This window comes from Etheostoma spectabile, chromosome 9 (genome assembly GCF_008692095.1).
Source record: "Etheostoma spectabile isolate EspeVRDwgs_2016 chromosome 9, UIUC_Espe_1.0, whole genome shotgun sequence".
NCBI classification, from domain to species: Eukaryota; Metazoa; Chordata; class Actinopteri; order Perciformes; family Percidae; genus Etheostoma; species Etheostoma spectabile.
In genome coordinates, this window is record NC_045741.1 from 9994397 (window position 1) to 10006298 (window position 11902).

Sequence of the window (11902 nt, forward strand, 5' to 3'; positions counted from 1 at the left end):
ATATGGTCTGTACTGAGCAGTAGCCTGAACTTTGTCACTATTTCACTCTGCCTTTACTCTGTTTCATGCCTGTACATTTTGAAGTTCAGACCAGTATCAGAAGTATTACCCTTTCTGTCTTGTCTAATCTCTGCAGGTGTTGTGGTGGCAGAAGTTGCTCCCAGAGCTTTGTAACAGGACGAGAGCTGCCGCAGACAACAGCATCCTATTGGCTGCTCTCAAAGGTAGTCTGTCAAAAGTACCACTGTACTTTATTTTAAGTTAAAGGCAACTTGATATAGTTTTGTCAAATGGCATCTCAAATTTACACAGAGTCATTTCTACCTGAAATTGGCCAGAATGACAATTTGACTCCCTTTGACTGCAAAAGAATATTGAGCGGATTTGACAAACATCTGGACATCCTAACAAGGTCAGGAAACCAAACCAAATTTCCACCGAAGACACTGTAACAAAGTTGGGTTCTGCTAATCAATTTTAGGTTTGTATATTTAAATACTACGTTGATTACTTTTTAAGTCAACAGAACAGATAAATAGATAAAGGATTCAATATTTTCTCACCTCTAGTTTATTCCTGGCAGTACAGAGAAGATTTTAAACAGCATTTAGACCTTCACCAGGGTAAATTGTATTTACAGAAGACAAGATTGATTACCAGTAGTTAAATACATCAAATATGCTAAATTTAAATATATCACAGAATCAGTTTTTTTATAGCAGTACAAGCCAACAGATTAACACTATTAAAGTGCAGCGCCACTAATTTTACACATCAAATTATTTTGAAATTTTTACAAGTCAAGTTGCATTGTGGAAAAAGTAGGCACCTGGATTTGACAAGAAAGAATACTGCATCGAATCAATAAGAAAAGGCTGTATGTCTGTTGTGATGTGATGTTTTGACCCTGGGTGTCGCCGGTTTCTATGCCAACAGAGACGCTAGTTGTGGTTGCCATGGAGACGAGCCCCACAGAGTTCCTGGAACTGATGCCTGATGACGGCACGGCATTCTACTTCCTGCCTCACCTCTTGACTTGTAGCCAGAGTCACCTGCTAGCATGACTGAGACAGACAGACAGACAGGCAGACAGGCAGACAGACAGACAGGCAGACAGACACTGCTGCAGCAACACTGAAAACATAATCTGTAATCTCTATGCTGTGACCTGCACTTTGTCCTCCACAGACAATCATGTACAGGTTTTAATACTTGACCAACTTTTGAGTATTAAACAATTAAATGTAACATTTAATCAGTCACTTGGGTGACGTATGCTGTGTTTTTAGATGACTTAGATATAGAGAAATAGTAGTAGATAAAAAAGGAATATAATTTGTAGGATACACAGAACAGACCACAGTATATAGAGCAGGTCATGCAGAATCGATATGAATCAAATTAGTTTTTCAGTTTCCCTGCAAGTTCATGTTCCTTGGAGCAACAAAGTCCAGCATATATATCCCTTATGCTACTTTTTTTCTTGGATTTTTAGTTATTTGTTTGTATGTGGAAATTGCTTTCTTATTCTGTGTTCTCCATTAATATTGTGATGTGTTGTCATTTATGTAACATTTTAATGTCTAGCTTCAATGAGAATTTATTTTTTATTTATTACCCTTTTGTAGTCCTGAAACTAGTCCTGTAATTTATCAGATAGGCAATACTAGTACCACTTTAGAGCTATGGGATGCATTACCAGATTTCTCATTTTTTTGATTCAAAATGAAAATAAACCAACCCTTCAGAGTTTCCTGATTTGTTCTCTTGCATAAACTTGGAGTTAGCTGTTGGTTTTCATACGTAAACATTTGATCGGATTAACAGTTGGATTGTTTTTATTGCTTTCCACTCATGTGTCATGTGAAATTGTTGTCAATAAGCCAGAAAAATGTCGGATTGTCACGAATGCAGCAAGTACATGCTGCTTCCTTTAACTTTGTTATTGAAGTTTCTTCCTCTAAGGATAAATCAAAGAAATTGTTGATTTCTGCTCATGAAGCTTCATCTGGTTAATGGAAAACTCATGTAAATTAGTAAAGAATAGTTCACTAATTGAGTTTCTTGTGGGTTTGAGTGCATTAAGTTGCTGATAGGCAACGATTCCTTGTGCTGCTGCCTAAGTTGACTGACTTATTGATTGCAGATCGTTCACTGTGTGGATTTGCTTTCACCAGAGAAATAAGGTGTGACTTTAAACAAACACACCAGTTTGACCCAGGGGAAACCGGATTAGATAGATCACTGTGGTGTAGTATCTGCTCCTGCTGAAGTTTGCAAATTTATGTAATTCAGCTGTCAGTTGTTTTGGGCTGGTTGGATACAAAGTTCAAAAAATATTCTCCTTTACTTGACTAGCAAAGACATAAAAGTAGATAATTTTAGAGATCAATTTATTAATGGAGTTAAAATCAAAAGTGACTCAATCATGATCATGATCATGATGAAACAGGCCACAAATGATGTGTGAAGAGGGGTTGATTAAAGACAGTATTTGTCCTTTCAGTGTTTTACTTGTATACCAGTATTGTAACTGTATGTTAATTTCTTATTCTTGGTCCTTGGTGTAAAGCACTTTGGTTGCTGGAAAGGACTATATAAAGTAATGTTGATTGATTGATTGATTTTTAATCTTGTTAACAATTCTGTAAACTCCATGAGCCATTTGAGGCTCTTTAATCAGCTAACTTCATCATGTAGGAACTCAACAATTGAAATGCTCCAACAACACACCAAAATGTTGTAACTCGAAAGACACTGCAGAACCAACCAGTGCCGTTTTAAAATCTTCTCAACCAATGAGGGCTTCAGAACAGTCCACAGAACAAATCCCATCTTAAGAGCACAACTCTGAGCCAATCAGAGCTTTACACTTTGATAGATCTCAGCTTGAGGTAATGAGGTGATGAGGCAATCAGCTGTTTAGATGTTTGGAAGACCACCATCACCTCAGGAATATATTTGAAAGGTTTAATTGAGTCTAGAGAGGAAATAACAGGCAGTACCAGGCATTAAAACTATAAAAAAAAAAGACAACCGATCAAGGAGATAAAACGTATGAGCAGAAGAAAGCTAAGGCCAAAGCAAGGAAAAGGATCTACGTGAAAAGACAGGGAGGTTTTAAGTGAAGGAAGAGTGAAAAGGAGATTGTTCTGACAAGGAGTGAAACAACAAAGTACTGTTTTGTTTTTGTTTGTTTTTTAAAGTAAGAATTACAGCAGATATTGTAAAGTTATTTTAGAGAGGATGAAGTTTAGCGAGAGGAAGGAGGCGCTGCTGGCCGGCACAGACACCATAGAGATGGAGCTGTTTTCTTCACAGGAGCCCTGCATGGTGACATCAAAACAGATGGATGAAATTCAACAGAGCTTTGACAAGGTGTGTATTACAGCCTCTGGTCATACAGGTTTAACAAGAATACATCAAACATTAACTGTGACTCAAGACCGGTATTTAATGTCTTTGTGTTTAGTAACAGCCAAAGTAATAGCCAAATAGCATGTTCTGCAGGTATGACTGCATTTCTTCAGATTGAAGTTGTATAAAAAGAGGAATTTCAGTATGTAAATAGTCACTAAACATAATGAAGGAACTGTAGCTGAAACATTAACTAGTGCTGATTCCTTTCTTCCTATAGCTCATGTGACACCACATGAGATAGCAGACGGATGATTTGTCATTGTAGGAACCATACCTTTTGATTAAGCCAAGTTTACCACTTCTCCTAGTGGAAATATTATTTGCCCAGATTTTTTGAAAAGTCTACCTCAACATGAAAGGAACAGAAGAAAATAGTCATCTTGTTTGTTGGTTAACTAAAAACTGTCTACAATGTGGGGGTTACAGGACAAACACAGGTCAAAAGATACTGTTATTAACCCTTGTGTGGCGTTCGGGACCTGTTTTCAATGTTTGCTAAAAGAAAAATTATGCTTTTTATGTTGTATTCTAACTCAAACTCATTTGCCTTGGCTCATTTTTTGTGAAGAACATAAAAATAAGTGTGTGTGTGTGTGTGTGTGTGTGTGTGTGTGTGTGTGTGTGTGTGTGTGTGTGTGTGGGGTGTGTGGGTTGGGGGGTGGGTGGGTGTGTGTGTGTGTGTGTGTGTGTGTGTGTGTGTGTGTGTGTGTGTGTGTGATTTCTACACATGCTATCTTACAAAATTGTTAAATTTAAAGCACTTTCACATGTTCTGATTAAGTTCTAAGAATAAGCACCAATCTTGAATTTCCTTGTTTCTCAACAAATACGAAAATGATCATCTGATCATAAATGTGATACAGGGGTAAATTGCAAATATAGACCCTAAATGATGCATATATCATTGGTCATTGAGCTAAAGCTTTACATAAAGTGTTATGTCTGTATTGATTTAAAAGCCTAATAACCCGGGAACATTGGCTGTGTAACAAAAATATGAACACCACACAAGGGTTAAGAGTGTATGACAACAGAAAAAACAGCATGGTATGCTTATTTCTTAGAACATTTTCCAGTAATTCAAAAGATTAAAAGAAAAGTTTTTTTTTTGTTTTGTTAAATCTAGGGCTAACCAGGAAAATGTAAGTTGTTAGTTTTTTTTTTTTTTTGTATTTTGGGTGAAGTTGCCCTTTTTTAAACCCTTAAGATTCACCATTATAACAACCATGGTTTATTACAAAGTGCTTTACAAGGACTGAAACAAAGGTGGGCATGTTTAGTCGCATGCAAAATAATTTTATATTCATTGAAAATGTTATGGTTTTGCGATGATCAAAAGACTGTGTTGCAAAGATCTAAAATACACTGCCATTCTTCCAGTCTGCTGGGGCTCATTATCTGTATGTGTATGTGTATGTGTATGTGCATGCACCATCTTCCCCTTCCTCTTCTTAGACCCAGAGACAGCTGGAGCATCCTCTGGTCTCCGACTGTGCGGAGGAACCGGAGGCGCAGGTTGAGCCCCCACCCACTCAGCTCGCCATACCCAAAACCGAGGCCAAGCTCTGCCCTCCTGACCTACCATTCATGGAGGAAATTGAGATAGAAATGGAGGTTAGTGATATGAGCGACACAAGTGGGTAAATAACTAAATGCATATATAGAGCAGCAATGCAAAGGAGCATTCTGCCACCTTTTTTGTAATAATTTGGGAAAAGGAATAGAAAATTACAGCCTATGAATGAAATGCAAACTCTGCTGAGCAGCTGTCAAGGAGCTCTAGGAGGGTTTTTTTATTTTGTCAACCAAGTGAACCCATATTTTTCTTCTTTTCTTCCATGCAGGTGTTTCCACCCTTCAAAATGCCTGAAACTGAAAATGAAACAGTCGAATCATCTGACCCTTCCATAATGACCCTGGTATGTCACCTCAGGTTTTATCTAGTCACTTCAGAGAATTGATGATCAAAAAATTACAAACCATTTCCTGGTGCCTGAAACAATGTTATCTTAAATAGTGATTGCTGTAACCACCGAGCCCACTTCTATCTCAATAATATAATATATTCGGTTAAATCCTGTCTACCAATAGGCATAGACTGAAACCAAACATATCTACTCAATAAATCAATCAGCCAACTCTGTTGGGCTGTGTATCATTCAACCTTTTATTGCCATTTTTGCTAATTCTTTGCAGTTATTCTGCTTATAACTTCTGTTGCCTGTGGTCTTTTTATTTTTATTGATTACTTGTTTATTGTACAAATTTTCAAAAAATAAAACTTATCCACACTGCAACCTCTAGCAAGACGTTATTTTATCTGCGTCACTTTAAACTCATTCCTTTTATTAATTAAATATGGAGAGTGTGTGTGTGAAACTTGATTGTCTGTCAATCCACTAACAAATTATTTCAGTGGCAATGTTTTATCTTGTTCCTGTTGGAAACATTTATTTCCTGTTAAATTGCAAGACATATTGTACTTTTTTCAGTTTGTTACAAGTTTCTTTAATGCAATACGTGTGCATAGTTTAGGAACATGTCTAATCTACCTGTCTCTGTTTGCTTCATTTCATGTGATGTTGTACTGTGTGCTGCAGCCGTCTCTAAACAAAGCTAGTAGTCTCAAGTGGAAGAAACTGACGCCGCAAAAGACAGGACTGGTGGTCAAAGATGTGGTCTGTCTACCCAGAGGACATTACCTGACAGAGCTGGAGAGGTGAGAGGTGGTACTGTTGTGTAAGACTATCTGTCCGTCCAGCCGTCTTAGAAGCGCTATGTGGCGTAATGAAGAATAAGTGGATTGTCTTTTCTTATTGGGACTAGGTCAGAATATTTTAATCAGTCCCATTAAACTCTGGTATGGAAATTCATGCGCTGCATCTCCATGTTTCTTAAATTGTCTTCTTAAGTCATCCACTTGCCTGAGTCACATGTAGAGTTGGATGCAAGTCAACCTGAGATCAAGGTTGAGTCCCGAGTCCAAATAACGACTCAAGTCCCAATCCAGGACTCAAATACTCCATTGCTGCCTATCACACATAAAAGTAGTCAAATTTCATAGAACTTGAATGCTTGAGTTCAATTTCATAAAGTTTTGAGTCTGTGTAATCGGTGAACAAGTCAAGTCACAAGGCTAGAGAATAGCAACTCAAGTTGGACTCAAGTACTCATCACTGCCTTGTGAGCTCTGTAGTCCATTCCTTTAATGGAAACCGCAGTTTTCCCTGAAATCTTTTATGTATATTCTTGTTTGTGAGAGCATGAATCTGGAAGTTTACGTGGATCCCCGACCTTTCCTCTATTGTGCCACAATTAGTGTGTATATATTTCTCTGTTGCCCCGCCAGGATCAACCGTAATTGTCAGAATGAAATAAAATTTACTGAGCAGGTTCATGTTCAGGATGAACTCCCTCCAATTTGTAAACCACGTAAACAATTCTCCCGTGCCACCACTAAGCCCAAAATATATATAAGGCAAAGTGCCATTAAAATGTGCTAAATATGTTCATGCTCTCTGAAACAGCATGTGTGTTCTTTCTAAAGTTAAAGATTACAGAAACACACGTACACAATTTAATTTGTGACCATAATTTCCACTGATGACCCACCGGTGACGTATTTCTAAATTGCTAATGTGTATAAGTATGCTATCATCCAAAAAGTGTATGTACTACATGAAGTAAATATTCCTTTCTGCTCTTCCAGACACAGTATGCCACAAGGCAAAGAACGAGCCGTTCTAGCGGCCGTTGGAATGACCGCTCGTATTACCATTGATAATGGTTGGTCGGCCAATCAGATGGAGAGTCGGTTGGCCTTGCTCTTCCAGGAGCGGTTTGTAAAACAGGCGGGACAGAGGTTCTCTTTCACGTATCTGCAGGTGTGTTTGTGTAGTGTATATTTATTAGTGTAAGAGAGCTAGTTTGACTTTATATTTTACATGTTCACTCTTTCCTTGGAGGTTTTATGGCCTACTATATTGATTCCAGGAATATGTTTATCTTTTGACAAGGTTAAGTAAATCAGAAATCTGACAGTGAATCTGGCAAGTTTCCTGTACAATTCGTCCACATTTTGGTACATTTACATCTGATGGTATGTTTGGTTTACAGTGTGTACCGGGCTCCAGGGTGCTGTTTGTCCCAGACTCCCCTGCAGAGGGCTGGAATGGGGAGCAGGTACTCAGGACCTGTGGACACGGTGCTTTGTACATCCTCAGCCACCAGGACCACCCTCAGGTAAACCCCAGCTGCTCCGTGTTTCTCTTTCAAGCTTGATTTAGTTGTGGAGGCTTTTGTCTCTGCAACAAACCTTTCACAAGTAATGATTACCAAAAGTACACTTCTGTGACCCATTTTCATATTTTTGTTCCCAGTTAAAATCTTCCCCCAAACTTAATTGCAAATCAACTCAATTTGAAAGTGTTGGATTCAGCTGTGTATGTAAAGGCTAGTCTATATCCTTTGTTGACCCAATTCCAGAATTGCTCTGTTGCTGATGGAAATTCCGCTGGATATCCGTTGCCTTGGACTTCCTTTGTGTTGGCATTTTAAGCTCCAGCCAATTTTAAAAGGACTACTGTTAACCTTTTCTCAGATGTCTGCAGGGTAATTCCAGACAGCTAGCTAGACTATCTGTCCAATCTGAGTTTTCTGTAGCTCCACAAAAACAAGTTCCTTCCCGAGGCTGTTTCGCAGCACCACCAAGGTTTTTCACAGTGCTTAGCCAGAGCACGTTTTTCTCCCATCCCAGAATGCTGTGTGGACTAGCCAGACCTCCCTCCGCAGCACTGTGGTGGAGGACGATCTGGCGATGAGAGACTATGTCAAGGCTTACTGAACAGCGTCCACCTGCTTTGTCTTGTCTGTTTGAATGCACTATGCAGGCACTGCATGCATTACATGCAATTCAATAGCTTGTTCAATGTTCATTTTAAGTACATATTAAACTCAAACTTTTAAACTTTTTTTTACAGTGCATTCAATTAAAATACTCTTCTCTCAACAGGCAGAATTGGAGAAGTCAGCAAGCAAGACACCTAGGGTCAACACGTGAGAAAGCATCAGATATTCTGCGATTAAAAAATCTTTTAAAACTTATAAATAGGGAAGCATATTACTTGAATATGTATGTGTGTCCTCTCTTGTCAGGATGGAGTTCTGTCTGGAAGCCAGCACAGAGAGCTGCCCAGACAAAGACAATCCGCTAGGAAGACAGACCCAGCCCTGTGTTCCCAGCACTACCGAGACGGTGAAAAAGAACAAATAAAACCTTTTGAAAAATTCTATGATTGTTAAGTGGACAGGAAACTCACCGTTTCCTCTGTGTATCCCCTCATACATGTAAAACCTGTCTCTGTGGTGTGCAGTTCACACTCGACCTGGACTCCATCCTGAAACTGTTCAGACAGGAGAACATGGATCGAGGTGAAGAAACCCACGTCCAGGTGAGGCTGCTCCATAGAGCTCTAAAGATGGTGAGGACTCCGGGCTTCTGTTTCAGGATGACACCTGTTGTCTCCTTCAGTGGAGAGAAGGCTGACGGCTACAAGGGACCTCTCAGAGAGTTCTTCAGGTTATAATTGTTTACCTTCTATAGATGATCTTTCAACACGCCCTGGGTTCCTACACGAACGTAATTTAGTACTTGTTTTTATATTCTTTGCTTGATTTAGATTTTATTCTGAAATTTGTGGTCTGAGATCCAATATGAATAAATGTGTCTGACTTTTACATAATTTGAGGGAGACATTGCTTGTCATTGCAAAAATTAGGATTACAAACAAACATTTCTTTATAAATTAATCTGCTGATTTTTATTTTAGCATAATTTAAAATCATTTCAGTTGTTTTTAGAGAGGAATCACATTCAGTCTTTATAATGGTACTCTACATCCAATCATTAAGGCATAATTGTTTGTGTGAATTCCTGACAAAATACATTTTGACTTCTTCTTTACACAGATTGACTTTGGAGGGGCTGCAGAAAAGCTCTGTATTTGAGGGTCGTCCGGGGTGTCTGTTGTTGACCTACAACCTTGCAGCTCTTGAAGATGGGAAGTACTACGAAGCAGGTGTTCTAATTGGCTGGTCGCTGGCTCAAGGTGGGCCTGGACCTCGTTGTCTACACCCTGCCCTCTACCAGGTAGTGTGCATACATCCTGTATGTAGATACAAAAGTCTTAATTACAGTTATGTGGCTGCTTTGATTACAATTGTCATGCTATGTGTGTACTGTTACTGTACATTTTTCATATTTTTGTAGATTATGCTTAGCAACTGTGTTGATTTTGTATTTGAACATTGGTATTCTCTTTGTAATTGTATCATATTTCACTTTCACAGTTGATGTGTGGCCAGAATCCATCTTTGGAGAACTTCAACTGGAGAGACATTGTGGATGCTAAAGCACAGATCCAACTGCAACAGGTAACCCAAACACATATGGGAATCTCACACACCTCTACTTCACACGGATTAAATTATCAAACCCAACTTCCTTTCACACAACATGGTCATTTTTAGGGAAATATGCAACAAGAATAAGACTTTGTTGTCTGCCTTTTTTTTTTTATGGTAAATTAATAGAGTGATGCAAGTCAAGGGGGGATTCTTTTCAATTTTTTTTTTTGTTTGTTTTTACTTTACACTTTCACAACATTAGAAGGAAACTGGCCACAAATAGATTTACTAAAACGTTTTGCTACCAGAGGGTAAATTAATTTTCCTTTTCTCTTTAACGGTCCAATATCTATTGGGCAAAAATGTACACACACACACTTCAAAATCTGTTGCCACATACATTTATTAACCTAACAACTATTATGTTACAAGGCTTTTCTATGCCTTTTTTTTTTTTTTTTTTTTTTTTTTTTTTTTTTTTTTTTTTTTTTTTTTAAGTGGTGATAAATATTTTGATTGTGTATGCATGGGAAAATGTTTCCAGGACTTTTGTTTTTACTTTATATTGTTCCACCCTAGAGAGAGAAACTGACCACAAAATCGATGTGGTGTACACACACACAAATAACACTCCTCTGCTCCTCTTGTAGCTGCATAGTTGTGCTGATGTGAGGCTGCTTTCTCCCAGTCTGTGTGACTGGGTGTCGAGCTGTGGCATCCCTGGAATCTATTCAGTCAATTCTGATGAAATACCATCAATCTATATCCGGATGGTGAAACATTACATTTATTACAGGTTGGATGGAGAGAGACACACACACACACACATACTTCCCATACAGTGGTTTGTAGAGTGTTTATTTTAATTTTCAGATACTTCTCACTCCTTTTTGGGCATGTCAAGAAAAAGAACAATCAAGTATTTATTATTTATCTGTTACTTAAATTCTGTATAGCCTGATTTTTCTGTTTTCCTTTACAATTTTGTAATAACTTTCAAAGAAAGATATAAATTATTGTATAGTGCCGTCTTACTCTTTAGCAAAACACAGGAGAGTAAGCCAATGAGATAATCACTCTGGCCCTCTGCTGTCCTTCAGGGTGGCCAGTATGATCTCCCAGTTCACAGAGGGGCTGAACAGCTGTGGTGGATTGTGGGATACGGTAAAGTCCCACTGGGAGGAGTTTGTGCCAGTGATGACGAACGCACAGCAGCAACCTCTGACCCTGGAAGAGTTCAAACCGCTCTTTACCATCTGCTACAGCTGTCCAGACAGCCAGCTGAGGGGGGCTGAGGAGGCAACAGCTGGTCACTGGGAAACAGTTCTCACCTTGATCAGCGGTACGAACAAAGGGATGGGTGGTGGATTAAAGTGAAAAATATATAAGACTCTTGTGGTTCTTGTATCACGCAGTGATATAATAAAATATTTAAAGGGGCTTTACAATGATAAGAGTTTCAGGGTTTACTATGAGAACATTTAAACTAAAATATGTCCTTGTGCCCACTCAGATGGTGAGGCAGATCTTTCTTTTGAAGACCTCCTTGCCTTGATCATTGGAGCTGATCATCTGCCTCCTCTTGGGTTCCCCAGACTGATCTCCCTGCGTTTTTACTCCCAGGTTGGTATCTGTCGGATAATGACTTGTTCATGTGATATAAAAATGCCCTGAAAACGGTGCCCACACTTCTAGTTACATATAGAAATCCCAGTTGAAACCAGAACCAATGTGATACTGAAAGTTGTGACTTTTACAGAGTGAGACATTCCACCTGAAGAGATGCTCGTGCAACATATTACAAAAAAATCTTGTTTGATGTTTTACCCTTGTGTTGTCTTATCGTTGAATAAAAATTTTAGTTTTTTTAAATTTATGGTATTGAACCTAATTTAAATGACCATATACCAAATTTTAGAGTTTCGAAGAAAGATGAATTATTTAGACTGTTATACAATGTAATTTACATGCATGTATTAAAGTTATTTTGGGGCAATCTGGTTGTAAGAAACTCATTTGTGGGATATTTAAACTTTATATATATATATATATATATATATATATATATATATATATA

General features: G+C 38.3%; 2 protein-coding genes and 1 long non-coding RNA gene across 3 annotated transcripts in view; 2 read left to right on the forward strand and 1 right to left on the reverse strand.

Moving 5' to 3' along the window:
* Positions 1–467, forward strand: part of hps3 (HPS3 biogenesis of lysosomal organelles complex 2 subunit 1) — a gene marked incomplete in the record, with an annotated part of 17824 nt that extends 17357 nt beyond the window's left edge. Inside the window, 1 exon segment of the mRNA XM_032527025.1 lies at positions 313–467. Coding sequence (XP_032382916.1) covers positions 313–452 — 140 coding nt within the window.
* The window catches only part of LOC116696220 (uncharacterized), a 19304-nt gene extending 7769 nt beyond the window's left edge, over positions 1–11535 (reverse strand). The window contains exons 1-3 of the long non-coding RNA XR_004333657.1: positions 11525–11535; positions 8200–8203; positions 5921–5926 (exon numbers count right to left, since the gene is read on the reverse strand). This is a non-coding gene — a long non-coding RNA (uncharacterized LOC116696220). The remainder of the gene's footprint in view (positions 1–5920; positions 5927–8199; positions 8204–11524) is intronic.
* Positions 3048–11902, forward strand: part of LOC116696218 (uncharacterized) — a 10209-nt gene continuing 1354 nt past the window's right edge. Inside the window, exons 1-14 of the mRNA XM_032527038.1 lie at positions 3048–3378; positions 4876–5034; positions 5265–5339; positions 6021–6139; positions 7130–7304; positions 7537–7662; positions 8432–8475; positions 8575–8674; positions 8793–8998; positions 9388–9568; positions 9769–9852; positions 10476–10621; positions 10926–11167; positions 11339–11448. Of these exons, the coding sequence (XP_032382929.1) occupies positions 3247–3378; positions 4876–5034; positions 5265–5339; positions 6021–6139; positions 7130–7304; positions 7537–7662; positions 8432–8475; positions 8575–8674; positions 8793–8998; positions 9388–9568; positions 9769–9852; positions 10476–10621; positions 10926–11167; positions 11339–11448 (1899 nt within the window). The 5' untranslated portion in view covers positions 3048–3246. The remainder of the gene's footprint in view (positions 3379–4875; positions 5035–5264; positions 5340–6020; positions 6140–7129; positions 7305–7536; positions 7663–8431; positions 8476–8574; positions 8675–8792; positions 8999–9387; positions 9569–9768; positions 9853–10475; positions 10622–10925; positions 11168–11338; positions 11449–11902) is intronic.